Source organism: Oryctolagus cuniculus, chromosome 6 (genome assembly GCF_964237555.1).
Source record: "Oryctolagus cuniculus chromosome 6, mOryCun1.1, whole genome shotgun sequence".
NCBI classification, from domain to species: domain Eukaryota; kingdom Metazoa; phylum Chordata; class Mammalia; order Lagomorpha; family Leporidae; genus Oryctolagus; species Oryctolagus cuniculus.
Genome location: NC_091437.1, coordinates 30,354,191 through 30,379,514, shown reverse-complemented (window position 1 = coordinate 30,379,514; position 25,324 = coordinate 30,354,191). Strand labels below are relative to the sequence as shown.

At 54.7% G+C, this 25,324-nt stretch overlaps 1 protein-coding gene across 4 annotated transcripts in view; it reads right to left on the bottom strand.

Moving 5' to 3' along the window:
- ARHGAP26 (Rho GTPase activating protein 26) overlaps positions 1 to 25,324 on the bottom strand; it is a 457,022-nt gene that overhangs the window by 321,640 nt on the left and 110,058 nt on the right. For all 4 annotated transcript variants that reach the window (XM_051844367.2, XM_051844368.2, XM_051844369.2 and 1 more), the window contains exons 2-6: positions 18,337 to 18,432; positions 16,372 to 16,433; positions 12,702 to 12,773; positions 5,735 to 5,836; positions 1,444 to 1,554 (exon numbers count right to left, since the gene is read on the bottom strand). In XM_051844367.2, the coding sequence (XP_051700327.2) occupies positions 1,444 to 1,554; positions 5,735 to 5,836; positions 12,702 to 12,773; positions 16,372 to 16,433; positions 18,337 to 18,432 (443 nt within the window). The remainder of the gene's footprint in view (positions 1 to 1,443; positions 1,555 to 5,734; positions 5,837 to 12,701; positions 12,774 to 16,371; positions 16,434 to 18,336; positions 18,433 to 25,324) is intronic.

Genomic DNA, 25,324 nt, shown 5'->3' with positions numbered 1-25,324 from the left:
CACTAGGCTAATCCTCCGCCTTGCGGCGCCGGCACACCGGGTTCTAGTCCCGGTCGGGGCACCGGATTCTGTCCCGGTTGCCCCTCTTCCAGGCCAGCTCTCTGCCGTGGCCCGGGAAGGCAGTGGAGGATGGCCCAAGTGCTTGGGCCCTGCACCCCATGGGAGAACAGGATAAGTACCTGGCTCCTGCCATTGGATCAGCGCGGTGCGCCGGCTGCAGCGCACCGGCCACGGCAGCCATTGGAGGGTGAACCAACGGAAAAGGAAGACCTTTCTCTCTGTCTCTCTCTCACACTGTCCACTCTGCCTGTCAAAAAAAAAAAAAAAAAAAAAAAGCTTTAAAGGAATTGGCTGGGAGTGGAATTCTAAGATCATAATTCCTACATAGTAAAAGACCCTATTAGATTCCAAAGCCAATGGGAGTCCTGACAAAACTACTAGCAAATCTATATGCCAAAGAAACATCTCATAGATATAAAAATTAAAACTGAAATAAATACAGGGACCAGCCTCAGCTTATGACACTGGCACCTCACATCAAAGCACTATTCAATTCCCACCTGCTCCACTTCTGATCCAGCTTCTTGTTAATGCACCTGGGAAGCTAGTGGAAGATGGTCCAAGTCCTTGGGCCCCTACCACCTACATGGGAGACTCCAGATGGAGTTCCAGGCTTCTGGCTTCAGCCTGGCCCAGCTCCAGCTGTTGTGGCCATTAGGAGAGTGAACCAGCAGACAGAATCAATCAATCTCTCTGTCTTTCTCTGCCTTTCAAGTAAATAAAAACAAGTTTAAAAAAAAAAAAAAAAAACAGAAATGGAACACAGCACTCCCTACTAAAAAAACAGGGCAGAGCAGCAGTCCCACGTCTGCCCCACACCACAACCAGGCTCCTGAGGCCTGAGCTGAAGCCAGACTCTGCCCCGCCCTTGGACACTGCCCACGCCTGGGTTGCATCACGGTCCCCTCTGCTGCTCTGGTTCTAAGGAACCCACGGTGAGCCACCGCCTTCTAACGCCTGCCTGAGCGGAGGAGGGGCTCTGCGCACGGGGCATCGCGAGGACAGCACCGCTTCCTCGGGCAGCGACGACATCTGGGTTATTTGTGGGAGGAAGGAAGGGTGGGAGAGTCCAGGAGTAACCACACGTGACAGCGAGCTGCCGGTTCCTCCCTGCCGGCCTCCCATTCCCAGTGCAAACAGCAGACCACGGAGCAGGGGCAGCGGGCAGCGAGAGGAGGCCTCCTCCGCCGACTGTTCTGCTGCCCCTGCTATGGCTGTGGAGGAGAGGCTGCTGGGAGAGGCCGGGGTGGCCGAAAAAGACAGAGCACCAGGGCTCTCAGCCTTTCCATCCCAACTGGGAGCCCTGCGTAGTCCACGGGGCAGTGGGAATGCAAGGCGAAGGCAGGGGTGCGGGGCGGGCGTCCACGCCGGACAGGTACTCACAGGCTCCACGAACTCAAACATCTTGCGCTCCTGCACTTCCTGCACCTTGAAGACGTACTCCAGCGACACCTCGTAGAAATGCTGCCGGACCAGGTCCACTTGGCTGTCTGCCTACACACGGGACGGGATCGAAGAGAAAAGTCAAGTCACTTTCCCAGGACAGCATTCGTAAAGAGGCCAGACAACCAGCTCTGGTGAGGGCTCACGAAAACGAGACAGAGAGCACAGCACGGAAGTAACAGTCACGGTCAGCGAGCACGGACCGGGCCCCAGGCCCCAGGCCTGCAGCTGGACGTCCACTGCTTCACCAAACCCTCACGAACGCTCATCGCCGACTCCCCGTTAAGCTCCCATACCGGCACAGCATCTTCACGGCTAACGCACAGGAGGAAAACGAAGCACCCTGGCCCCGAGGGGCTTGACCAAGGTCACACAAGCTCGTCCACAGCACAGCCGGTGTCCATCCCGCCGGATCTCCTCCCCAGACCCTTGATCATCCTTCAGGCACTCCAGGTTCCCGTGTGGCCCCACACCCCGGAGCAGACCTGGGCTCCACGGCAGACAGATCGTTCTTAATCAAAAAAGAAAACCCGTCGGTGGCCATCCTCACCCATGCTTCCTGATGTGAGAACAGGGCAGGGAACCTCATAGAAGCTCAATTTTCTAAGAGGATGTATTCATTTGAAAGGCAGAGTGACAGAGAGGGAGAGAAAGTCAGACAGAGAAAGAGGTCTGCTCTCTGCTGGCTCAGTCCCCAGATGGCAGCCAGGCCAGGGCAGTCAGGAGCCAGGAACCCCAACCTGGTCTCCACGTGGGTGGCAGGGGCCCAAACACTTGGGCCATCTTCTGCTGCCTCCCAGGTACATTAGCAGGTACCCCGATAGGAAGCACAAAAGCCAGGACTACCAAATGGCACTCCAAAAATGCCCTGGTTGCAAGTGCCACAACACCAGCCCCAGAAGACATGTGGACATGAGTATTTTCTTAGTTTCAAGGACCAACAGTCAGCTGACCCCTAAGAGGAGTGCCCTGCTCCCTCTGCCTCTACTCTTCCTCTGTGTATCTCCACGTCCAGGACCCCACCAAGAGTGGGCCCAATGACACCAGGGGTCTGGGACCTCGAGCCAGGGGGAAGAAGACAGAAGGGGTAGCAGGAGGCTGTGCTGAGATGAGGCGTGGCTCCTACCGGGGCGCTCTGGACAAGGCTGTCTCAGCTCACTCCTTCACAGCACCTCATCACACTGAAAGCACACTCTGACCAAAGACCACAGTCAATGGAGCTTTTCATATAAACAAACACCGTGCTGGCAGGAAACAAAGCGCTGCTTCCTTAGAAACCCTGGCATCCAAGGCCATTCTACACCGCCCTTTCCCAGGGCAAAGCCCCCAAAGAAGGCTGTCTTTCAAGTGTTCCTTTGTTAAGATTCCCCCAAGCACAGGCATCAGGCCTCGTGGTTAGGCTGCCAGTTGGGACACCCGCACTCCTTATCACAGTGCCTGGGTTCGAGTCCCTGCTGCACTCTTGATTCCAGCTTCCTGCTAATGCACACCCTTGGAGACAGCAGGGACGGCTCAGGCGACTGGGTCCCTGCCACCCTCGTGGAAGACACAGATTGAATTCCTGGCTTCCTGGGTTTGCCTGGCCCAGCCCCAGTCACTGAGGTCATCTGGTGGGTGAAACAGGGAATGGAAGCTCATCTCTATCTATCTCCCTCTCTCTTTTTCTCAAATAAAGATTCTTGCTAAGAAAAGAGGCAGACCCCTTCCATTATACAAATTCAACGCACTGCTCCGACATCTGAACTCAGCAAATCACTCATTCATATTCAGCTATCATGAGCAGAAAGAAACTTCCTTCATGGAGCTTACAGCATGGCTAAGAAAAGAAACATTGGTCAAGAAATCACGAAAATAAAGTCCTGGCAAAGTTCCAGATACTACCAAACAGACCCAAAGAGTACATACACGCTCTCCTGCAACCAACTTCCTCCGCAAGGAACCTGCACATCAGTGCACAGAAGCCAGTATGCTGAGCCCGAAGTGGTTTCAGAGCAGGGGAAGCCACCGCCTGCAGTGCCAGCATCTCATACGGGCACCAGTTTGAGTCTCGGCTGCTCCACTTCCAATCCAGCTCTCTACTGTGGCGCAGTGGAGGATGGCCCAAGTGCTTGGACCTCTGCACCCGCATGGCAGACCTGGAAGAAGCTCCTGCTGTTGCAGCCATTTGGGGAGTGAACCAGCAGATGGAAGACCTCTCTCTCTCTCTCTCTGCCTCTGTAATTCCACCTCTCAAATAAATAAATAAATCTTTAAAAAGAAGCAGCAGCAGCTGGTATGCAAAGTGCCTGCTGCATGGACCCAGCTGCAGGGCTTGGTCACAGGGAGTTTCTAAAGTGCCCACGTAGGGAAGGAACTGACAGGACTGAATCAGAGACATGATTTCAGAAGCCCCCTTCCCCCAACACCCCTGGCTTAAATGACTGGGCTGAGACCCTTCCCCACTGGGCTCCTGCCAGCCATGGCCAGTATGCTTGTGTAGCCTTCCGTGGCCTCCTGTGCAAACCCAAAACCTACCCTGTGGGATGCATGCACCCCCCTGACCTCCCCCGTGCCTCATGCCTTCTCCCAGCCAGGGGGCTAAAGGGTGGTCCCGGATACATGCGAAGCTCCTTTTGCAGTGAGGAGGGCATGAAGGCACCAGAAGGCAGGCCCTGTGAGCAGGGAAGAGCTGACGCCAATTATGGGTCTGAGCTGATCCAGGAGCAAGGCCTGGGGCTAGCATGTTCCAGCTGATGAGACTGGCTCAGGTCACGGACACTCTCCAGAGAAGGGAGGTGGTGCCCTCAGGCCTCGCTTCCTTTTTTTTTATTATTTATTTTATTTATTTAAAAGACAGAGTTACAGAGAGAGGTAGAGACAGAGAGCAATGTCTTCCATTCACTGGTTTACTCCCCAGATAGCCACAACGGCTGGAGCTGCGTCAATCTGAAGCCAGGGGCCAAGAGCTTCTTTAGGGTCTCCCTCGCGGGTGCAGGGGCCCACGAATTTGGGCCATCTTCTACTGCTTTCTCAGGCCATAGCAGAGAGCCAGATCGGAAGTGGAACTAGGTCTTGAACCAGCGGCCATATGGGATGCCGGCGCTTCAGTCCAGGGCATTAACCTGCTGAGCCACAGCACTGGCCCTATGGCGCAGCAAAATTTTTAAATCCACACATTGTTGTCTCATCAGACACAGTTTTCGTGAACACAGTGAAGACCCCTCATGGGCATGGATCCCAACGTTTTTTGCACAAAAATGAACCTGCCTTTCAATTTCATTTTCCACCTTTTTGAAGGATGCCCATAAGTTCCATGAAAGCAGATCCTTCATTTCATTCCCCACAAAACTCCCTGAGCCAGACAACTCCCACAGAAATATGCAATGAGTATGCGCGTCAAAGGAACCAACAATAACCCCTCTGCAGAAAACTCCTTAGCTATTGAACGCTGATTAAAAAACCATCCACTAGGTGGCAGTGTCATCCCACCCTGCTCCCTAGTGTCTCCCTTCACAGACTGAGGGAAGGGCTCGAGGCACTGGCTGGGAAGCTGGCAATCAATTAACAGTGCTGAATAATCAGTGCGTAGATGCCAGCAACAGGGTGCCAGGTGTTTAATAATGCTTCCCCAAAGTTGATTTGTATCTGTTAACATATACGAAGAAAATCACTAAATAGAGGATGTGGGCTGACGACGTCTGGCGAGAGCCCAGGACTGACCAGCTGCTGGCAGCCTCAGTGTCCACCTCTGCAAAATGCAGACACACTCAGGCCCGGGCCTTCCAGGGCAGCGGAGAGGACGCCTCATTCTTGGGTCCCGAACGTGCATCAGGAAGTGCGGGCTGCAGCGGCCGCTGGGTTCTTGGGCTTCCAGTGCCTGTCACTCAGTTCAGGTACAACTAACAAGCGATGCTGGAGAACTGGCCTGAGAACCCAGGGCCTGCAGCCCGATCCCGGCCCTCAGAGCTCTGTGCAGCTCCATGGGCACGAGACGGCATGCAGAGGACGGCAAGGGAAGAGCGTCACGGCAAGTGTCCGCGGAGGGGAGGACCTGGGGCAGTCGGAGCACCGTCTCCAGCGAGGTGCAGAGGTCATCCTGGCATCGGGCAGGGGGAGCGGGATCAGGACCAAATGCCGGCTTTCCTAGGTCTCTCCCAACCCCCCCCCCCCGCCGAGAACTTGGGGCCCAGAGCAGCCAGCCCATCCCCCTGCACCACACAGAAACTACTCAGGGTCCCCGTCAAGGTCTCACCTCCTGAAGCTGCGATTCTTTCTTTTTGGAAGACAAATTCAAGTGTTTTTCTAAGACGCCACAATACTTTTCGGTTTCTTTGTCATACTTCTTTTTGGCTTCCTGACCGAAAAAGAAGAAGAAAATGTTGAATAAAAGCCACTCCAGGCCTGCACGCTCCTGCTCAGCATCACAGCTGTGCTCCCCTGAGCACAGGGCGGCGGCACGTACCTCACTCCCACTCTTCAAACGACGCCCATGAAATCAGCCCCTCGGGAACAAGCACCTGCCTGTCACAGGTCGTGCCCAGTGCTAAGCAGGGGAAAGCAGGAAGTCCAACTTCTAAGATACTACATTTTGAAGCCCAAATTTCTAGTCTCTAACCCCCAAAGAAAGGAGCGAGGTAACCCATGCTAATACAGGAAGGCAGATCTACTTCCAGTTTAAATGGGTGACGTGTGGATCCGCGTAGGATAAACCCAGCCTTGATCCCTAGCATGCACAAAGCAGTCCTGGACATACAGACCCACACCTCCCAACACGGCCGCCCCACACGCGGGCTCTAGGCTGAGGAGCATCTGGATACAAAGATTCCATCTGCCTCGGCCGCTCACTGCACCCACGGAGAAGAAGCCGGAGCAGAAGCCGACAGGACTGCAACTAGGACAGCGTCCGACACGCCACAGCCGCAACTGCTCCTGTGGAAAACCACTCGGGACACGAGACAGACAGGAAGGCACGACGGAGACCTGGTGCGTGCGGCACAGGATCTCCCTGTGCAGAGATGACAGGGGATGCATGTGACTGAAAATGCCCGAGTTAAGAAAGTGGGATCCTGGGTAATTTTTCTCTCTCCCTGGGAAACCTCTGTTAGCCTGCATGAGCCGTGCCTTCAAAAAGCAAACAATCGCAGCGATGTGTGCATCAATCCCTGTTCCTCCTCCGAGTCACCGGCTCTCTGTGGTCCTGTCACTATCCCCCACTTTTTTTTCTTTCTTTCTTTCTTTTTTTTTTTTTTTTTGACAGGCAGAGTGGACAGTGAGAGAGAGAGACAGAGAGAAAGGTCTTCCTTTTGCCATTGGTTCACCCTCCAATGGCCGCCGCAGCCGGTGTGCTGCGGCTGGCGCACCACGCTGATCCGATGGCAGGAGCCAGGTGCTTCTCCTGGTCTCCCATGGGGTGCAGGGCCCAAGTACTTGGGCCATCCTCTACTGCACTCCCTGGCCACAGCAGAGAGCTGGCCTGGAAGAGGGGCAACCGGGACAGAATCCAGCACCCCGACCGGGACTAGAACCCGGTGTGCTGGCGCCGCAAGGCAGAGGATTAGCCTAGTGAGCCGCTGTGCCGGCCTTACTATCCCCCACCTTACAGACGAGGAAGTGAATCTGTCAAGAGCCCCAGAGGGGAAGAGGGCCGAGATCTGAGCCGGGGCAGTGCCTCTCCCGAGTGCACACCCCCAGCACACTGGACGCAGAGGGTCACTGCAGTCTCTCTCCCTTCCATGTCCCAGCAGGGACAGTGGCCCAGGGCGCAGCAGGAGGCTGGCCCTGGTCAGCTACACCACAGCGAGATGACCAGCAACAGGGCTGCTTCTGACTCACATGGAGCCTGCGGGGAACACGTGTGTGCACTCTCAGGACCAGAGGCAGAAAAAGCTTCCCAGCCAGACAGGAAGCTCCGCTCGATCTCTTTATTCATTAACAAACTCATAGCGAGCAACTACTCTGTTAGGTTCCACACCAGGCACTGACAACGCCAGTCAGAAGCGGTCCCTCTCCTTGAAGTGAGAATGTTCTAGAAAGAGAAACACCGGCCGGCACCACGGCTCCCTAGGCTAATCCTCCGCCTGCAGCGCCAGCACCTCGGGTTCTAGTCCCGGTTGGGGCGCCGGTTCTGTCCCGGTTGCCCCTCTTCCAGTCCAGCTCTCTGCTGTGGCCTGGGAGTGCAGTGGAGGATGGCCCAGGTGCTTGGGCCCTGCACCCCATGGGAGACCAGGAGAAGCACCTGGCTCCTGGCTTCGGATCGGCACAGCGTGCCGGCCACAGCATGCCAGCCATAGCAGCCACTTGGGGGGTGAACCAACGGAAAAAGGAAGATCTCTCTCTCTCTCTCTCTCTCTCTAACTCTGCCTGTCAATGAATGAATGAATGAATGAAAGAGAAACACCATCAGGGAACAAGCAAGCAGCAGAATCACTACAACCAGTGCTCCACACCACGGAGATTCTTCAGAGGGGATATGCAGGGAAGGCCTCTCCGGGGAGGGGAGATGGGAGCTAAGACCTGCGGAGTGAGCGAGCAGAGTAACTGGCAAGAATCCATTTCTACAGGGCTAAATCTCTTTAAGATCAGTTATTTATTTCTTTATTTGAAAAGCAGGGTTACAGAGAGAAGGAAGAGACATAGAGAAGGAGAGAGATCTTCCATCTACTGGTTCACTCCTCTACTGGCCACAATGCTCAGGTCTGAGCCGAGCTGAACTCCATTCAGGTCTCCTACGTGAGTGCAGGCGCCCAAGCACTCTTGGGCCATCTTCTGCTGCCTTCCAGGCTCATCAGCAGGGAGCTGGATCAAAGTGGTGCAGCCAGGACTTGACCCAGTGCTCATATGGGCTGCCAGCATCACAGGCAGTGGCTTATGCCGCTGTACCACAGCGCCAGCCCCTGCATTTAACTTCTTTAAGAAAACCACCCACACGCAAGGACAATAATATATAAAATATCAAACCAACAGAGAAAAAATTGGAGGAATACTACCCCTTCAATTTGAGAAAGGTACAGGCAAAGACCTGACCCCAGCAACTCTACTCCTTTATAGGAACCAGGATCTGTGAGCTGGCCTGGCCCCAAGTCCAATTACTGCTCACATCCACATCCAGCAGCCTGGTCAGTAATCCCAAAAAGGAGCGCACTGGGGCCAGCACAATCTAGCTGGCCAGTGAGAAGGAAAGGCCGGGGAATGGGTGACACTGGCATGTGGACCTTCTGGCAAATCAGCCTTCCCATGGCATGCTCAAGCAGAACCAACAGAGAAGCGGATGGAGCAAAAAAAGCAAAGAGGAAGCAAAGCCATTTCCGGCCCGAGAAAACAGCAGCGAGGCCTGCACGGGAACAGCCCAGCCACGAAGGAAATACTCTCATGGGGGCATGTCATGGGGGCTGGAGGGGTGGGGGCACGTTGTGTGGCAGTCAGGATGCCACCTGGGATGCCTGTGTCCCGTATCAGTGTGCTACGCTCCAGAGTCCAGCTTACGGTTACTGTGCACCCTGGGCACCAGCATGTGATGGCCCAAGTATTGGGTCCCTGCCACCCACGTGGGAGAACCAGATGGAGTTCCCAGGTCCTGACTTCCACCTGGCCCAGCCTGGCTGTTGCAGGCATTGGGGGAGTGAACCAGAGGATGGAAGACCCACGTCTCTCTCTCTCTCTGTCGAATAAATAAGTAAAACCAATGCAAAAGAACTGTTCATGGCAGAACAGTGTTACCCAGAAGCTCTCAGGACACAGGACGGTTTCACCTCCAGCGCGGCCACTGTGTACAGAGCACTGAGAGGCCGAAGGACTGGCTTAGGATCCTGGAACTGATTTCAGCCTGCAGGGCACGACTCTGAACAAACCACAGCCCCTCTCCAGGGGCAGCGTTCTCATCCGTAAACCCAGGCTGAGGAGGGGAGGCCACAGTGCAGGGTTCTTGGGACTCCAAGACTGTAACAAAGCTAGGACAAGAGCACCTGCTCCTGCTGTGATCGCTGGGACTAAATGAGATAAACCACACACGAGGGCTCTTCCCAAAGCTTGGGAGGAAAGGCACATCACAACAAAACTACTCAAGGATGTCCAGATGTTTTGTACTGACACTAACTTATCTATTAATACCAGATTTTCTGAAGGCCCCTCACACAGAGCTCAGCATGGGACATGCTCAGGATGCTACAGCAGGGATGACCGTGGTGACAGAGAGGGTGCTGTCACACGCACCTGTCTCCTTTTCACCAAGGACACCTCTTGGCTTTCCATGCCCCGTGCACCATGAAGACAACCCTTCCACACACCTGCCACCACCTGAAATGACACAGGTATTTCTGTCTTTCTGTCTAATGCATGTCCCCCAGCCTCACCAGCAGCACCAGAACCACCCTTGCTTTGTTCTCCACCAAGCACCAGGGCCAAGAGCGGTGCCAGGCACAGAGCATGTGCTCCCCTATCTCTTAAAGGAACCGTGTGTGTCCAGGACAGCAGCCAACAGCAAATGACCCCTGGGCAGCCTCTGTTCTCACATGCGCACACCTGACACGACAGCCTCTGACTGAAGTGCTTTCGGTGAGTTCACTCCTTTCTCCCTCACAGCAACTCTGAGGCAAGTGACCTGACTGTACCCATTTCTCAGATCAGGAATCAGGGCTCCCAGATTTACCTGCAAACAGCAGCAGCGAGACAGGACTCCCGCAGTGCCTCTCTAGGCCGGCTCTTAACCACTACTCCCCAGGGTAGGCTATTCTGCTCTCACACACCATCCAGCTTGCCAAACCTGTCTCAGAAACAGGTGCAGGTATACGCGGGGGGAAATCAACATCCCCCCGCCCAGAAATCTCAACTGGCTCCACCAAGCTCCTAGGTGGTAGCCCACCCCAGAGCAGCCACATCAGCACAGGAAGTCCGCGTACCCCTCCTTCTTGTCCAGCTCTCGCAACAGGTTGTCATGGCAACCAAGGCAGCACCAGAGAGGCGGGCGGAGGAAGACGTAATTTTAGCATTGCACAGGCAGGATCCGGCACTACCCCTGCAGGCAGGGAGCCCCCGCTGCTCTGACACCTTTCCCTCGAGCCCCTCACGGTGGGTTTACTGTCAGGTATCTCCTTAAATTTACGAAATCTGGTGTGTGGGTATGTGGGCAGCAGAGCTGGATACAGTGAATAAAGAAAGGAAATGACAAAGAGAGGGGGATGCAAAATTACCCCAGACATCGGCCAATCGAGCTGTGAAGACTGATGGCTAACTTCAACAAACTATCTGACTGATGCTTTTTAATGATTTAATGAATGGGGAACAGCATGTGCCTAAGGGGAAAAGAGGCTTTGGTGAGTGACCATTGGAACTCTCACTCATCCACGTGTCAGTGTCTAGGCCGGCTGCTCCTGTCACCACGGTCGTGGTGTCAGTCACGGGGAGCCCACTCCTCCACGGTCACCGCAGTAACCCCAAGCCACCTGGGGGAGGAGAGGTGACCGCCCTGCCTCCACCTGATGCCCCCTCACAACCTCTGGAAGCCACGGCCCAGTGCTCACGGGGAGCAGGACGCTCAGGTCCCAGGGCGCTGAGCAGAAGGCCCCGCATAGCCAGGGAGGGCCGAGGCCGTGGCCATGCGCGGCACGTTCTCTGCCATCGCTCGGCGGGCCCCGAGTCTTGGAGGAACTGTCTGTCAGTGGAACCAGACACCGACCTTAAGCTCGGACGCTAAGCCAGTGAGGCCCCATTCCTGGGGAACCGGCAACCAAGACTGGCAGAGGCGTGTTATCAAAGCAGGAGGAAAACGCCCGCCGGGGTCCCTCCTCCAACCGTGGACCCAAAATCCCAGGCAGTCACACACGGGTCCTCCAGGCCTTCCGGGATTAAGGTGGGGACTCCGTCCAGGGGTGGCCCAAGTGGGGGCCCTGGGTTGGTGAGGCAGTGCCCATAACGGAATCACAGTGGCTCCACAAGGAAAGGCCACACAGACCCGAGGCCGGGGGCTCCCTGCCTCCCTCTGCCTCCTCTTCACCGTGTGCCCCTTCCTCAACACATGCTTAAACATTCACTGTCGCCACCAAAAGCCAGACCAGCTGACCGCCAGACTGAGACTGTGTGCGTCCAAAACTGAGCCGAAATAAACCTCCTCCTTCATACCCTGGCTTCCCTCAGTTACTTCTATTAGTGACAAAGCTGGCAGAGAGAGAGAGTGAGAGAGAGAGAGAGAGAGGGAGAGAGGGAGGGAGGGAGGGAGGGAGGGCGGGTGAGCACTGAGCTAAGCTGGACATCTCAGCCGCTTTGTCCCACCTGCCCTCAATTCTCAAGGCCTTTTTACAATTGGATGAAGTCCCCACCAAGCCTGAGTGGTGACGCCCAGAATGCCCAGCAGGTGGCGCAAAGAACTGAGACGGAACTGAAAACCAGGAAGAAAATGTAAAGCTTTTGGCTTCCATGGATTCCAATGAAAATGTCTTCCCCACAGGTGGCCCTAACACTCATCGGAAGGTCAAGCTGGCTGGGGATTCTGAGTGATTTAACACTGGGCAGGAGACCCTGGGGAAGACACCTTTGAAAAATGAACAGGGCTCCCTTTGCGGTCTTTGAGGAACACCTGAGAATTAGCTTCGCTTTGGCTATAGCTCGCCCAGGTCAGGGGTAACGTGTGGTGGTGTCAGGGGTGAGGCAGGTCTGCAGATGTGGCTTTCTGACCTGTACAATGTGCAACACACACACACACACACACACACACACTTTGAATTATTTTCCAGTGAGAAATTCCACATAGAACTATGGCTTTTCAGAGTTTTTCTCTTTTTACATTGGAAAAATGTAAAGATTTGGCAAGAGAGGGCCCGTTTCCTCACACATGGCAAAATCTGGCTAAGCGCTTGCTCTGCCTCCCTTTAAAGAAACTCCAGGTGCCCACGGGGTCAAATTCTCAAGCCCTGCTTAGGCTGAGAGCTGTGGACATCCACAGTAAACACATTTCAACAGAAACAGTGTACTGTGCACTGCAGTCCACTGTCCAAGCACACAGCTACACAAAACACAGAGCAAGCCAGGATTCCACCTCCGGATGATCCATGATCTAAAACAATCTGCGAACAAACGCTAGAGGGCCTGCTCCAGAGCAGGCGACTAAGGCCGTACTGCGGCGCCCTGCAAAGACAGAGCAGGGGCCTCCAGGCTTACCTGCCCATGCTGGGCTGTGCTCCCCAGGCCTCCCACCCCACACTCCCAGAACAAGGCCGTGGAACGCTCACCTTGGCAGCCCCGATCTGCTCCTTCCGGAACTTCTCCAAGGGCGTGATGAGCACCTCGCTGGCATTCTCAATCTGGTGAAGAAAAAAGGCAGGCGTCGGCGTGGAATCACAACCATCCCAGCACAGACAGACAGCAGTCCTGAGCCTCCGCACTGGAGTGGGACACCTCTACACTGGACACCGTGTGAGCTGTTCCCAGTTCTCGATCTAACAGCACAGCAAAGCAAAACCTGGCCGTGACTTCAACGCGTGACTGACACAGGTTCTGCAGAAGCAAAAATGATGCCCTCTGAAAACCTAAGCAGCCATCGCAGCCGGAGAAGTGGCAACTGTAGTGGCCGAGTTTCCAAGATCCCGTGATGCCTTGTAAAATGCTCATTTGCCTAAGCTGCAGGTAAAGTTGACCAACAGTGGGACTAGGTTAACAACCAAAACAAAACACCTCCTAACACCTACTGGCACGAACACCTTGAGCCTGACTTTGTGTTGCCCAGTGCAGCTGGGACATCTGTGCTCCTGACCGGGTTTCATCTCCCAGGACTCTCCCCTCCAGGAGGTGGGGCAGCCTTTCATGGGTGACTCCTTATTGTAATTAAGGCTTCAGCTTAAAGACTATCTCTTCAAGGGAGGCCTTCTCTAACCACCAATGGGATCCCAAGAAGCTACCACCACCCCATGAGTGTGTTCTTCAGAACTCGCATGCCTGTTCACATTTTCTGGTTCAGCGATGCACACGCTTATACAGATAGACACACGTGCACACATGCACACACACACACACCACTGTCATAAATGGTCACTTGCCCACTACTATCCCCAAACAAGGGCAAAGCTGGAACAAAGAAGCACTGAAACATTTTCTGAATGACCAAACGAACAAATGAATGATGACTTGACTGGCTGCCAGTTGTGTGGCCGTGAGCAAAGCACTGAACCTCTTTGGGCTCCAATTTCTTCATCGGCAGAATGTGTGGGCCGAATTGTTCCAGCTCGGGAATTCTATAGTGGTTTCCATGCCAGTACGATATTTTTCAATCTTAATGCACTCCTCACTCTTCACTGAACTAATTATGCCAGGAATCGTGTTGCAACAAAGCATTATTTTTTTTTTTCTGAACCACACGCATGTGCATTGCAATGAAATGAACAGAGGCAATGTCCGGAAGCCACGGACGGTCACAGAACTGACTGGACTCTGTGGGGAGAAAAAAAAGACAGCTCTCCTGATGTATTCCCAATTTCCTTTTTCTCAACTTTGAGAACATGGGTTTCAAAAGTGAGCATTTTAACTCCACAGTGTAATCAAGCATTGCAACATTAAGTAGCTTCATTTTTTACTGTTCTGTGAGGCTGCTTTATTTCCTCATTGTATTCTCTACTGCACATCAACTCAAGTCTCGGAGGCTCACCACGACGCGCTGGGACTCCACCTCACGGACTCCTGGCCGCAGCTGCTCATCAGAATCACCTGGATGGCCGGCGCCATGGCTCACTAGGCTAATCTTCTGCCTTGCGGCGCCGGCACACCGGGTTCTAGTCCCAGTCAGGGCACCAGATTCTGTCCCGGTTGCCCCTCTTCCAGGCCAGCTCTCTGCTGTGGCCAGGGAGTGCAGTGGAGGATGGCCCAAGTGCTTGGGCCCTGCACCCCATGGGAGACCAGGATAAGTACCTGGCTCCTGCCATTGGATCAACGCGGTACGCTGGCCGCAGCGCGCCGGCCACGGCGGCCATTGGAGGGTGAACCAACGGCAAAGGAAGACCTTTCTCTCTGTCTCTCTCTCTCTCTCACTGTCCACTCTGCCTGTCAAAAAAAAAAAAAGAAGAATTACCCGGAGAGCTTTCAGAACTCCCACTGGGCAGGCCATGCTCTAGATGAATAAATGCGGAGCCTCTGGACTTCACTGGCCAAATCTCTCCAGCGGGTATTCATGACGCAGAGGCCAGTCCAAACCAGATGCTCAATAAATGAAACCTCTCGCCTGCTCACCAGGGCACCGGGACACCCACGTCCTGCCCCAGTCCTAGTCCTACCTGCTACCAGCCTTCCCAAGACCTGTTCTCCCACCTGAAAAGTGAGCTGCTGCAGATGGTGCAGAACAAGGTCCCCCTGGGTCAAAGAGCATACGACCGTGGGACTTGCACTTAGTCTCAAACACTAGGCTTGATCCTGGGGACACGGAAGCCAGTTCCCTGCCCTGCAGGAGCTGTACACACCACGACTGTGGTTATCAGGATACCATGTGGGAAACGCACAATCAGGGGCATGAACGGGATGACGACAAAGTCAAAAACGCAGCCAAATATCCCATGGGGTCAGGGAATGCTTCCCTGAGCAGGTGCGGCCTGACTGAGCTGTGCTGGAGGGGTGACGCCACCACTGCAGGATGAGGAGGTGGAGACGGGGCCTGCACTGGCCAGATACCCGGACACAGACGGCTGCAACTCAATTCACTGACATTCATAATAAAATTGCAGAGGCAAGCTGAAAAGCATAATCCAGTCATTGTTCCTGTACCGCAGGCCATTGCAATCTGCAGGGCATTCGTGGGGCTCTGTACACCACACCCCCACCCCCAAACACTGACTCAGCCAAGAATCCGACTCAAAAGAATCATTTCCCTTTCTCGGGCACGAGCACGTGCGCAAACACACAAGCTGTCCGCTCCCTCCACCCACCAAGCAGCCCTGCTGCCGCCACCACCCTCCTGACTCCGAGGCAAGCACTGGGCAGGGCGCCACGGGGGAAGCGGGGTCTCCGTCAGCAGGGAGGGCAGAAGGTCAGAGCCCCCTGCTCCGCTGGGAGCTCTAAAGAAATTCCTACCATTTTTCTTCTGTTACACGGAGGCTTGGCCTTGGATCCGATTCTATCACTTATTAACTGTGTGATCCTGACAAGTTACTCACCCTCTGCAAACCCCAGGATCTTCATCTGAAAAATGGGGGTCATCTAGAGATGAGTTCAGGGTCCTTACGAGGGTGAAAATGGAAAAGGCAGGAAACAGCTCTACAACGTCTTGGTAAACATAAAGCTCACAGCATCAGCCATTAGTGCAAGAAGAGGAGAAAAACGCCCAGATTCTGGAACCTTCCCCAGGCCCTACACGTGAAGGCATCCATTCCTGCAGCTGGGAAATCTCTCCCCGGTTCCCACTGAACCACGTCAGGATAAATCCTAGTACCAAGGGTATCGCTTGAGAACCTGGAGCTTGGCGTGTGATCCCTGAATTTGCACAAGGCCGTTCTCTCAAGAGCTTCTTCCAGTTACCTTCGCTTACTAAGTACTCGTGTACTGGCTGCCCACTCCGTGGCAGGTGCCGTGGCAGGTGGCTCGGGACTGACAGCGAGCAGGGGACCCCTGCCCTGTGAGGCTGGTATAACGCCGTGCGGGGACGAGGCAGCAGGGAGAGCACCTGAGGCTCCCCGAAGTTGTGCACTTGGGCAGGGCCCTCACACTTACTCTGCAGGAGGACGGCAGTGCTGTGTGAAGCCACCCACCAGGCGACCCTTGAACGCTCACACACCCCTTCAAACCCTGCAAGGCTGAGACTTGCTGAAGAGCTCAAAGCACCCACAAGGCAGCGTCGGGACTCACGCCCAATTCTTCCAGCAACCAATCCCGTGCTTGCTCGTTGTGAACAAGCCGTCTGGAGAGCAGCGCGGCCTTACTCACCATCCGTATCCGCTCATCTTCCAGGTTCCTGAGGACAGTGGCAAACTCCTGCAAAGACCTTGCTGGGAGAGAGAAAGGGGCCATGAGACAGAGGAGGTCATGGGTGTGCGAAGCCCTTCCAGCCTCACTGTTCTGTTATGGGTTGCAGCCCCGTGGTGCACACAGAGGCCTGAAGCCAACTGCTTCCAAGACTCTCCCTGTATTTGCATTGTGAACTGCTGAGGGTAGGATGGCCCAGAAGTGCAGGTTGCGTCCACCTCACACTCGAGCTGGGGAGGGGTTTCTTCCAGGACAAGACCTGCCTGCTCCTCAGAGAGCTGGGGACGGGGGAGATGCTGGCAGGCTCCCAGGCCCCAAGCTGGAACAAGCGGAGCTCCACTGAAGGATTTCCTGTCCAGGAGTCAACGTCCTCAACCTTTGTCATGGGGTTGCGTCAGAACCCAACCTTTGCTTTGGCACCAGAACCAAACAAACAGTGTTGCTGGCACCTGAACCGCCGCCTCTGGCTTCTCCTTGGGTTTCTCCACTCTGGGTCCCCAAGCCACTCATGACCAGAACGCACCTTGCAGCGTGGCTCTCAGGCGCGGACTGTTCTTACCTGGGGCACTCACAAAAGCGAGAGGCAGGGAGTGCAGTGGCCCCAAGGATACCAGGGACACTTGTGCAAGGAGGGGAAAGGCAACGCCCACCCGTGAGTCACAGTGAGAACGCACTTTCACTGCTCCCAGCTGCCTCCCAGCTGCCTTTGTGCCGCCCTAGCTCCTGGGACCCTGGGTCACAACCTACACATCCGATGAGTTCACCCAACACGACTTCTTCCAATCCTGATCACTCCGTGGAGTCGAGCAAGATGCTCAGAGTACAAAGGTTAAGGTGAAATGACGAGTCCCTCCTGACGGTGACTGTGTCCTGACACTGTCAACACTCCAAGCTCAGGGCCGAAGGCAGGGATGGGGAAGAGGGGAGCACCACTGTGTGGTACTGGGAGCACAGTACCTCAGCCTCTTGGCAAGAAGCACAAGGGAGTGGTATGGGTGGGGATGCTTGGTGCAAGGGAGCAGCGGGGGTGGGGATGCTTGGTGCAGCAGTTAAGCCACAAGCTGACACACGCACTCCTGTGTGGGAGTCCCAGCTCCGCTCCCGACTCCTCCTTCCTTCTAAAGTGATCTCTGGGAGCCAGGAGTTCATGGCTCAGGTAACCGGGTTCTTGCCACCCACGTGGGAGACCTGGATTTGACTCCCTGGCTCCCTGCTTTGGCCTGGTGTATCCCTAACTGTCGCAGACATCTGGGGAAGGAATGTGAGTTCTCTCTGCCTCTCAAATAAAATAAATAAATAAATAAACAAACAGAAAGCCTGTGTGTGTGCACGAGGGCGTGGTGGGGACCATGGTGAGCTGCTCACTGAGCTCCTCTCCCTCTGTGAAGGCAGCAGCAGCAGCTACGCAGCCCCAGCCGACCACTGCCGGGCCAGAACATGAGGCCAGTAGATCAGATTCTACTATTCAATGAAGCTGGAAAACTGGCATTTTACATGAGCTCAGTTTATATGGTAACTCAATTTTTAAATGACAGCCAAACAAAATATGGCTGTATTCTGCTCTCAGGCCTCGAGATATCACTTTGCAACCTCTGACCCCATTTTCCCATCACCTGCTGGTGCTCTCCTTTTGCTCTCAGTTCACAGCACTGCAGCTGGCAGGAGGAGGGGTCACAAACCCAGCCAGGAGAGAGGAGAGCCCGCTGGAAACCTCTAGCTGTCTCCTGCGCACTGGAGAGTGGGTGAGAAAGTCCCAGAACCGGAGAAGAAGCCCAGGGCGACCCCAGGCCCCCGGGCTTCTATTTCTCTGCAGCGCCAGGACCACCGCACAGCCTTCTTTCCCGGGCTCAGACCATTCCTCTCCTGGGGCAAGGGAAGTCGTGACGCACGGTGAATATGCCTTTTGCCCGCGCATGTATGACTTACCTATACACATCTCGTCATCTGTTTCCGCGTCTCCTATGCACTGAAACTTGAATTCATTTAAGGAATCTGCAAACTTCCGCTTTGCTGTGGACAAATCTAATGAAGAAAAGGGGGGGAAAAAACAGGAATTACTGAAATGAGTCTGGTTCTCCTCTAACTGCCCTTTTGAGTCCTCCTGTGAATGCAGCAGCAAGCAGATTTGTCCCTGAGGCTATTTCAAAGCACGGTGGAACAAAAATTCAACACAGTAATACTTGTTTATACCACGATGCACTGACCTACTCAGCGAGTTAGTGTTTTTTGTTACACTTGCTTTACTAATTCCTACCCTCCCTCTACTTCCTCAAGCCACACAATGAGGCCTGTCACCTCTGTTTGACACATGTGGGAATCCACTTGCCAATGGAGACCAGAGAGGAACCCCGGACCAGAGCCAAGAGGGGTGCTCACAGCCTCACACCTCCACGTGGTGGTGCACACCACCACGGGTCCCCCACGCGGTCAGTGCAGCTCCCGCTTGTGCGACTCAACACCACCTTCCCCTAAGTACCACCATCAGCACAATCTGACTCTGGGAAGTGAGGCTGGGGACAGCCAGAAGGAAGGGCCTGGAACCTCCTGTCCCCGCAGCATGGGAGCTCCTGGCCTTTCTCCTCTGACCAAGCCCAGATGAGGCCCGGGTTACCAGCCCCCTCTGACGTTCCTCGTGAGCCTGTTTCTCTCGGTGCCACATCCCCAGCAGTGTTGCCTGTGGAGTAAGAACAGCCCCCACCCATGGTGTCCATCATGAAATCTCTCCAGTCCTTGTCAGACTGGAAAATTCAGCCTTTGTTAAAGTCAGTCATAAAAGCCAACAATCCTTGCTGAGGCTCCAGCTTTTGTTGAGGGTACTTAAGCACCAAGGCACCTTCCAATGGCCTGGCAGACAAGGCTGCTGGGTACAAATGTGTTTATCTCAATTCCACGTACAGGAGTTGGCACTGGGGCATAGTGGGTTAAGACTCCACCTGCAGTGCCAGAATCCCATATGGGCACCAGTTCCAGTCCCAGCTGCTCCACTTCCAATCTAGCTCTCTGCTATGACCTGGGAAATCAGTGGAGGATGGCTCAAGTCCTTGGACCCCTGAACCCACGTGGGAGACCTGGAAGAAGCTCCTGGCTTTGGACAGGCTCAACTCCAGACGTAGCGCCATCTAGGGAGTGAACCAGCAGATGGAAGACTTCTCTCTGAGCCTCTCCCTCTGTCTGTAACTCTGTCTCTCAAATAAATAAATAAAAATATTTTTTAAAAAATTCCTGAGCTGGCTGTAGCTGAGGATGAAGTCATCACTCAAACTGCCCTGGGAAGGTTTTCCTCCCTCCCTGGAAGGGCAATGGCGTTCTGTCCACACTCAGAGAAGAGAAGCTAGCAGGCACAGCTGCCAACATGGCCTGGCTTTTATTAAGATCCAGGGTAGAGGGTGGGGGTTCGAACTTCTCAGAGCAACACGACCAGCTGGAGGATAAGCACGCACAGCCTCTGCACTGCTCACCCTTGGCAGCCAGCTGCATCTGAGCGGCTGTAGGGTGGGAGATTTCACCTTTTGATTGTATTGGGTTTGTCTCCTTTCTATGCAGTGCATCCTGCTTATTGCATATGGACCACTGAAGACAAATCCCACCCCCAGGATTCACTCCAGGCAATGGCTGCCAGTCAAGGAAATAGAAGTGGTTATGTTGCCGTTGGCAGGGCTGGGGCTAAGGCTCAGGCCCCCAGACTGGCTGCCTGCACAGGCTCAGACAATGCGGTCCTGAGCTGGCTGTGGCTCATGCTAAGCACTCAGCTCAACCCCAGCAGAGAAAGGCACTCAGGTTAGAGAAGAACATGAAAACCAACTGGCAACCATGTCCAGTCTCTCCCTGGTTCAGTCACTTTCCCGGAAGGTCCCTGGCCAAAAATCCAAAGGCACTAGCAAGGAATCAGGAATCCATGACACCTGGCCAGCCCTGGTAGAGGAGCTCCCTCAAGCACACCACTCCCCAGCAAGGCCAGGAGAGACAGAGGCGGCTTCAGGTCAGACTCCTGCAGGGGGTAGGGCAAGAGGAGGGCAAGGACAAGCAGGAGGAAGAAAGACTGGAACATCTCAGAGCCGGAGCTGCAGCCTGCCGAGCAATCCAAGACACAGGTGCCTCGAACGTGGCTGGGAATGCACACAGTCTCACTTTAGTCAGAAACGAGCCCCAGAGCACGATGCTCGGAGAGAAGCCAGAGCAGACAGGAAGAGGAGCCCTGAATGGCTCCTGTGCATCCCAGCAGAAATGGGACGAGAGAGAGACATCTCGACAGAGTGCAGAAAAGCTACGAGGAGAGCCCGGCTTGGAAAAGCGTCCAGCAAGCACCTGAAAGGCTGTGCTGCCGGGGCAGCTGCAGTGAGGACGCAGGAGTGGCTGAGAACACACAGGGGGGCTGTGACAGCCTCCGCACACAGGGACCCATGGAAGCAGGGGCAGGGCCGGGAGCCCACGACCACAGGTAACCCGCACCACCGCACACACCTGAGAGTTGGGGCGGACCCCAAGGAGCTGGGAAAGAGGCCAGGGCCTGAGGGAGGAGTAGGGACTCAGCACCGCGAGGGAGTTAATACTCGCTCCGGGCCAGGGGGGAAAGCTGGCGGAATGAGAATCCCAACTACTGGACCCTGAAAAGGAACTCACCATGGACTCGGAGAGAGATCTCTCAGTAAAGCTACAGTGGACGCCTGCCGCTGTGCTGGCTCAGAACCCGCTCCCAGGGCCTTGGGATGGTATCTCAGGCTTCTCCACTGGTATTCTGCAGGGTGTTGGTGTAAGCTGGCCAGCCCCGCCCCCACTGGCTCATGTTATGAGTTCCAGCTCTGCCATGTATCAGATACACAACTAACCCTGGGTTAGCCCTGGCATGTCACCTGCCGGAAGCTGTCAGCCCTGCGGGTTGGGTAGAGGGACACTGCAGGTGCACATGGTAGGTCAGTTCTAGACACGGCTGCACTTCTTACTGCTAGCACATCATCCTGCAGGATCCAAAGGGGCCTGCTTCCACCATCACGCCCAGCACTCCCCCTGGATACAAAGACCCACGGATGCTCAGGTCCCTTCTTACACAAAATGGTGTGGTGTCTGCCCTTAACACAGCCCCACGCATATGCTAAATCATGTGTAGATTATTACAACCCGAATGCTATGGAAACCGCTGTAACACTGTATTGTTTAGGGAATGATGACAAGAATAAACAACCCCTACATGTTCAACACACATACGGTGTTCTCCTGTGCTTCCAAGTGCAGCTGGGTGAGTCCAAGCAACCTGCGGCTATGGAGGGCTGGCTGTGTATGTGTCTTCCAGGAACAGGACTGGGAAAGGGAAGCTCGTGGACGCGAAAGGACAGACAGAGGGGCGCACAGACACCAAGACAGGCCCTCAGGTAAGGTCAGGTCCTCTGAACTGCAGCCCCTGCAGCAGGCGAGCTCACACACGGCCCCACCCGATCAAAACCCCTCCGTGTAACCTGGGACAATGCAGAAGACATCAAAAGGAGATTGCCTGCCAGCGCCGCGGCTCACTTGGCTAACCCTCTGCCTGTGGGCCGGCACCCCAGGTTCTAGTCCCGGTTGGGGCACCGGACTGTCCCAGTTGCTCCTCTTTCAGTCCAGCTCTCTGCTGTGGCCTGGGAAGGCAGTGGAGGATGGCTCAAGTGCTTGGGCCCTGCACCCTCATGGGAGACCAGGAGGAAGCACCTGGCTCCTGGCTTCGGATCAGCGCAGCGTGCAGGCCATGGCAGCCATTTGGGGGGTGAACCAATGGAAGGAAGACCTTTCTCTTTGTCTCTCTCTCTCTCTCTCACTGTCTAACTCTGTCAAAAAAAAAAAAGTAGATTGCTCAAAAGCCACTGCCTCTTATGTATCTCAACCCAAAAGGATGGGTGGTATCTTACGGAGAGGATCAGCCTGCATGTACAGCTCCCTAAAGAGCTGTTTCTGGAGCTTTCACGCCACTGCGACACCCACGGGACTCTAGGACACGCGTTCCAGGGAGAGGACAGGGAGGGCGGGAGCCGCTCCCGGGGCCGGGGCTGGGGGCATACCACGCTTTGAGGCCCCCAGCTCCCATGACCTCACTGCCGCAGGTTCAGGCAGCCACACAGGGTCAGTACTACTGAGTGTGCAGGAACATCTGTGGCTGGAAAAGCAGAACACTGGCCAGAAGAGAGAGAGAGAAGCCACCAAGCCAGCATCAGCCGGGAGACAAGGACGTGTGTTACACGGAGGCATGGCTCTGCCTCCTGCATGAGGAGACCAGGAGGGCCACGGACATCTGGGACTGCTCCCAAAGCCGTCAGCTCCGAGACCGGGGAGGCGTCCCCTCTTCCTGCAGACACCACGCTCTGCCCAAGCACTTCCTGATCTGCACAGAGCCTGAGACTTACACTCCAGTGTGATCCCTCCTGCACTCAAACAGAAAGTGTATCATAATTTTCTAAATAGAATTTACCTTAAATTTGCACAAGTTTCACCAGTAATAACACAAAGACAAGTCACTTCCTTTTCCTCCCTGGGTGAAGTGCTGCATGTACACTCACAAACATGCACAAGGACACACCCACAGAAAGAAGGACTCCAGGTAACCTTACAATTACATTTCTTTTTCAGTGTATCAGCTTCCAAGTATTTGCTACACAGTAATATCTTTCTGCAGACTTGGAAAGTGCTCAGGCGACGATCTCAACAGGGCTGGTCTGCTGGGTACTTAAAGCATAAGAACACCAAGACCCCCGGGCCTCGCTGATCGCCCCTCTTCTGTGGACACCAGTTACAGTCACTCTCTGCACCAGGGCCCTGGCATGTGGAATGATTCTGGAGCTCGTCGCAAGTGGCTTCATGTCACAGCACACAAGGAGTGTCTAGGAAAATCCCGTGGGACTGGCAGGACTGGACTCAGCAACACCTGCTGGCTTCCAGGAGGACCGGGACTGCGGGCTGAGGGCAGGACACAGGGCCCAGAGCAATGACACGTTTCCTGCATACCCGCTTCCCAGGAAAACCAAACCCTCTCTCACCTCCCACCCTGCTTCTCAGAAAGCTAGCCAGGGTGGCTAAGAGCACCACCATCCATCCTACCACACCAGCTGACCCCAGCACGGCACCCTTCACAGTGCAGCCTGCTTCGTGCACAGCGTCGCGTCCCAAGTCCGTCTGTTGTGCCTCCTACAAATCTCTCAGTCTTGCCCATTCCTATCACCATCAGCCGTCCCTAAGCCCAAGGCTCCCACGTGCCTGCACACCAACCAGGGCCTCCTCTCTGGGCTCCCCACACCCACTTTTATCCCTCTGGTCAGTTCTCTGCCCAGTTGAGTCAGACAGACTTTTGGTGACTTTCCAGGCTCTGATGATGAAAACCGAAGTCCCTGGCAAGGCCTAAGGTACCATCAATGTCTGGCCCTCCTGCCTCCTTCCCTGGGCTCCAGGGGCACTGTCCTCTGCAGTTCTGGAATGCACTATACTGCTAACATTACCTCTCACCCACTGTGCCTCCAGTGCCTAGCTCAGAAGCTCCTACCTCTAGGAAGCATTTTTTTTTTTAAGATTTATGTATGTATTCATTTGAAAGTCAGAGTCAGAGTTACACAGAGAGAGAATGAGAGGCAGAGAGAGAGAGAGAGACAGACAGAGACAGACAGAGGGGTCTCCCATCCACTGGTTCACTTCCCAAATGGCCGCAATGGCCGGAGCTGTGCCGATCCGAAGAAAGGAGCCAGGAGCTTCCTCCAAGGTTCCCATGTGGGTGCAGGGGCCCAAGGACTTGGGCCATCTTCTACTGCTTTCCCAGGCCACAGCAGAGAGCTGGATCAGAAGTGGAGCAGCCAGGTCTGGAACCGGCGCCCATACGGGATGCCGGCACTGCAGGCGGCGGCTTTACCTGCTATGCCACAGCACCGGCCCCACCTCTAGGAAGACTTTACTGAGTTTCCTAACCAGGGTCAACCCGAACCTATTTTTTCATTTGCTGAGTATGCATCTCTTCCACATAGCAATTTCACATTTGCTGAGCTGATTCTTCAATGAATGTCTCCCTTCCTATAAAGTTCCATGAAGGCTGAGAGCAGGTGTTGCAGAAGGACAATGGAGAGAGGCTCAGCAGGCTCCATCAAAGGAGAACTTCCCAACTCTAGGTTCCACAAGAGGAAAAGATCCAGGAAAGGAGGACAAACTCTCCAACTTTCGGAAGTCTGCCTGGAGCCTGACAGATGTAGGAACGTGCTCACCGCTGACAGGAAACCAACCCCCCCCAGTGTGGAGGGAGGAAGATGGCCACAGAGCTCAAGGCAGGGCCACTACCCACAGGAGCCTAACACAGGACCTAGTTATTTTTTAAAGATTTATTTACTTATTTATAAATAAATCTTTTAAAAAATAGTGGGTTTTTGGGGGGAGGGGGATTGATTGATTGATTTTACATGACCTGGTTTATTGCCCAAATGGCCACAACAGCCAAGGCTAGCCCCAGGCCGAAGTCAGGAGCCAGAAGCTTCCTCTAAATCAGCCATGTGGGTGCAGGGGCCCAAGCACCTGGGCTGTCTTCCACAGCTTTCCCAGGGAGCTAGATTGGAAGTGGAGCAACCTATGACGCAAACCAGGACCCATATGGGATGCTGGTGCTGCAGGGGGCAGCTTAACCCTCTGTGCCACAGCAACGGCCACAAGCAAAACCTATTTCAAACCAAGAACCCGGAAAAATGAGTCGCCAACAAGGCAGTTGTCAGCCCCAGCACACCCCCAACCTGGAGTCAAAGGGTATTAAGGAAAAGTCCCCAGAGACCCTTCTTCTGACCTGTATCTGGGCAAACACAACACCTCCTATCAGAGGCTGTGCATGCAAGGAGGGATTCCCCCTACTCACCACTGCCCTACCTCTGAGTGGGGCATTTTGAACCAAGGTCACTGGTGGTCTCTTGTCAAATGCCATCCTACAGCC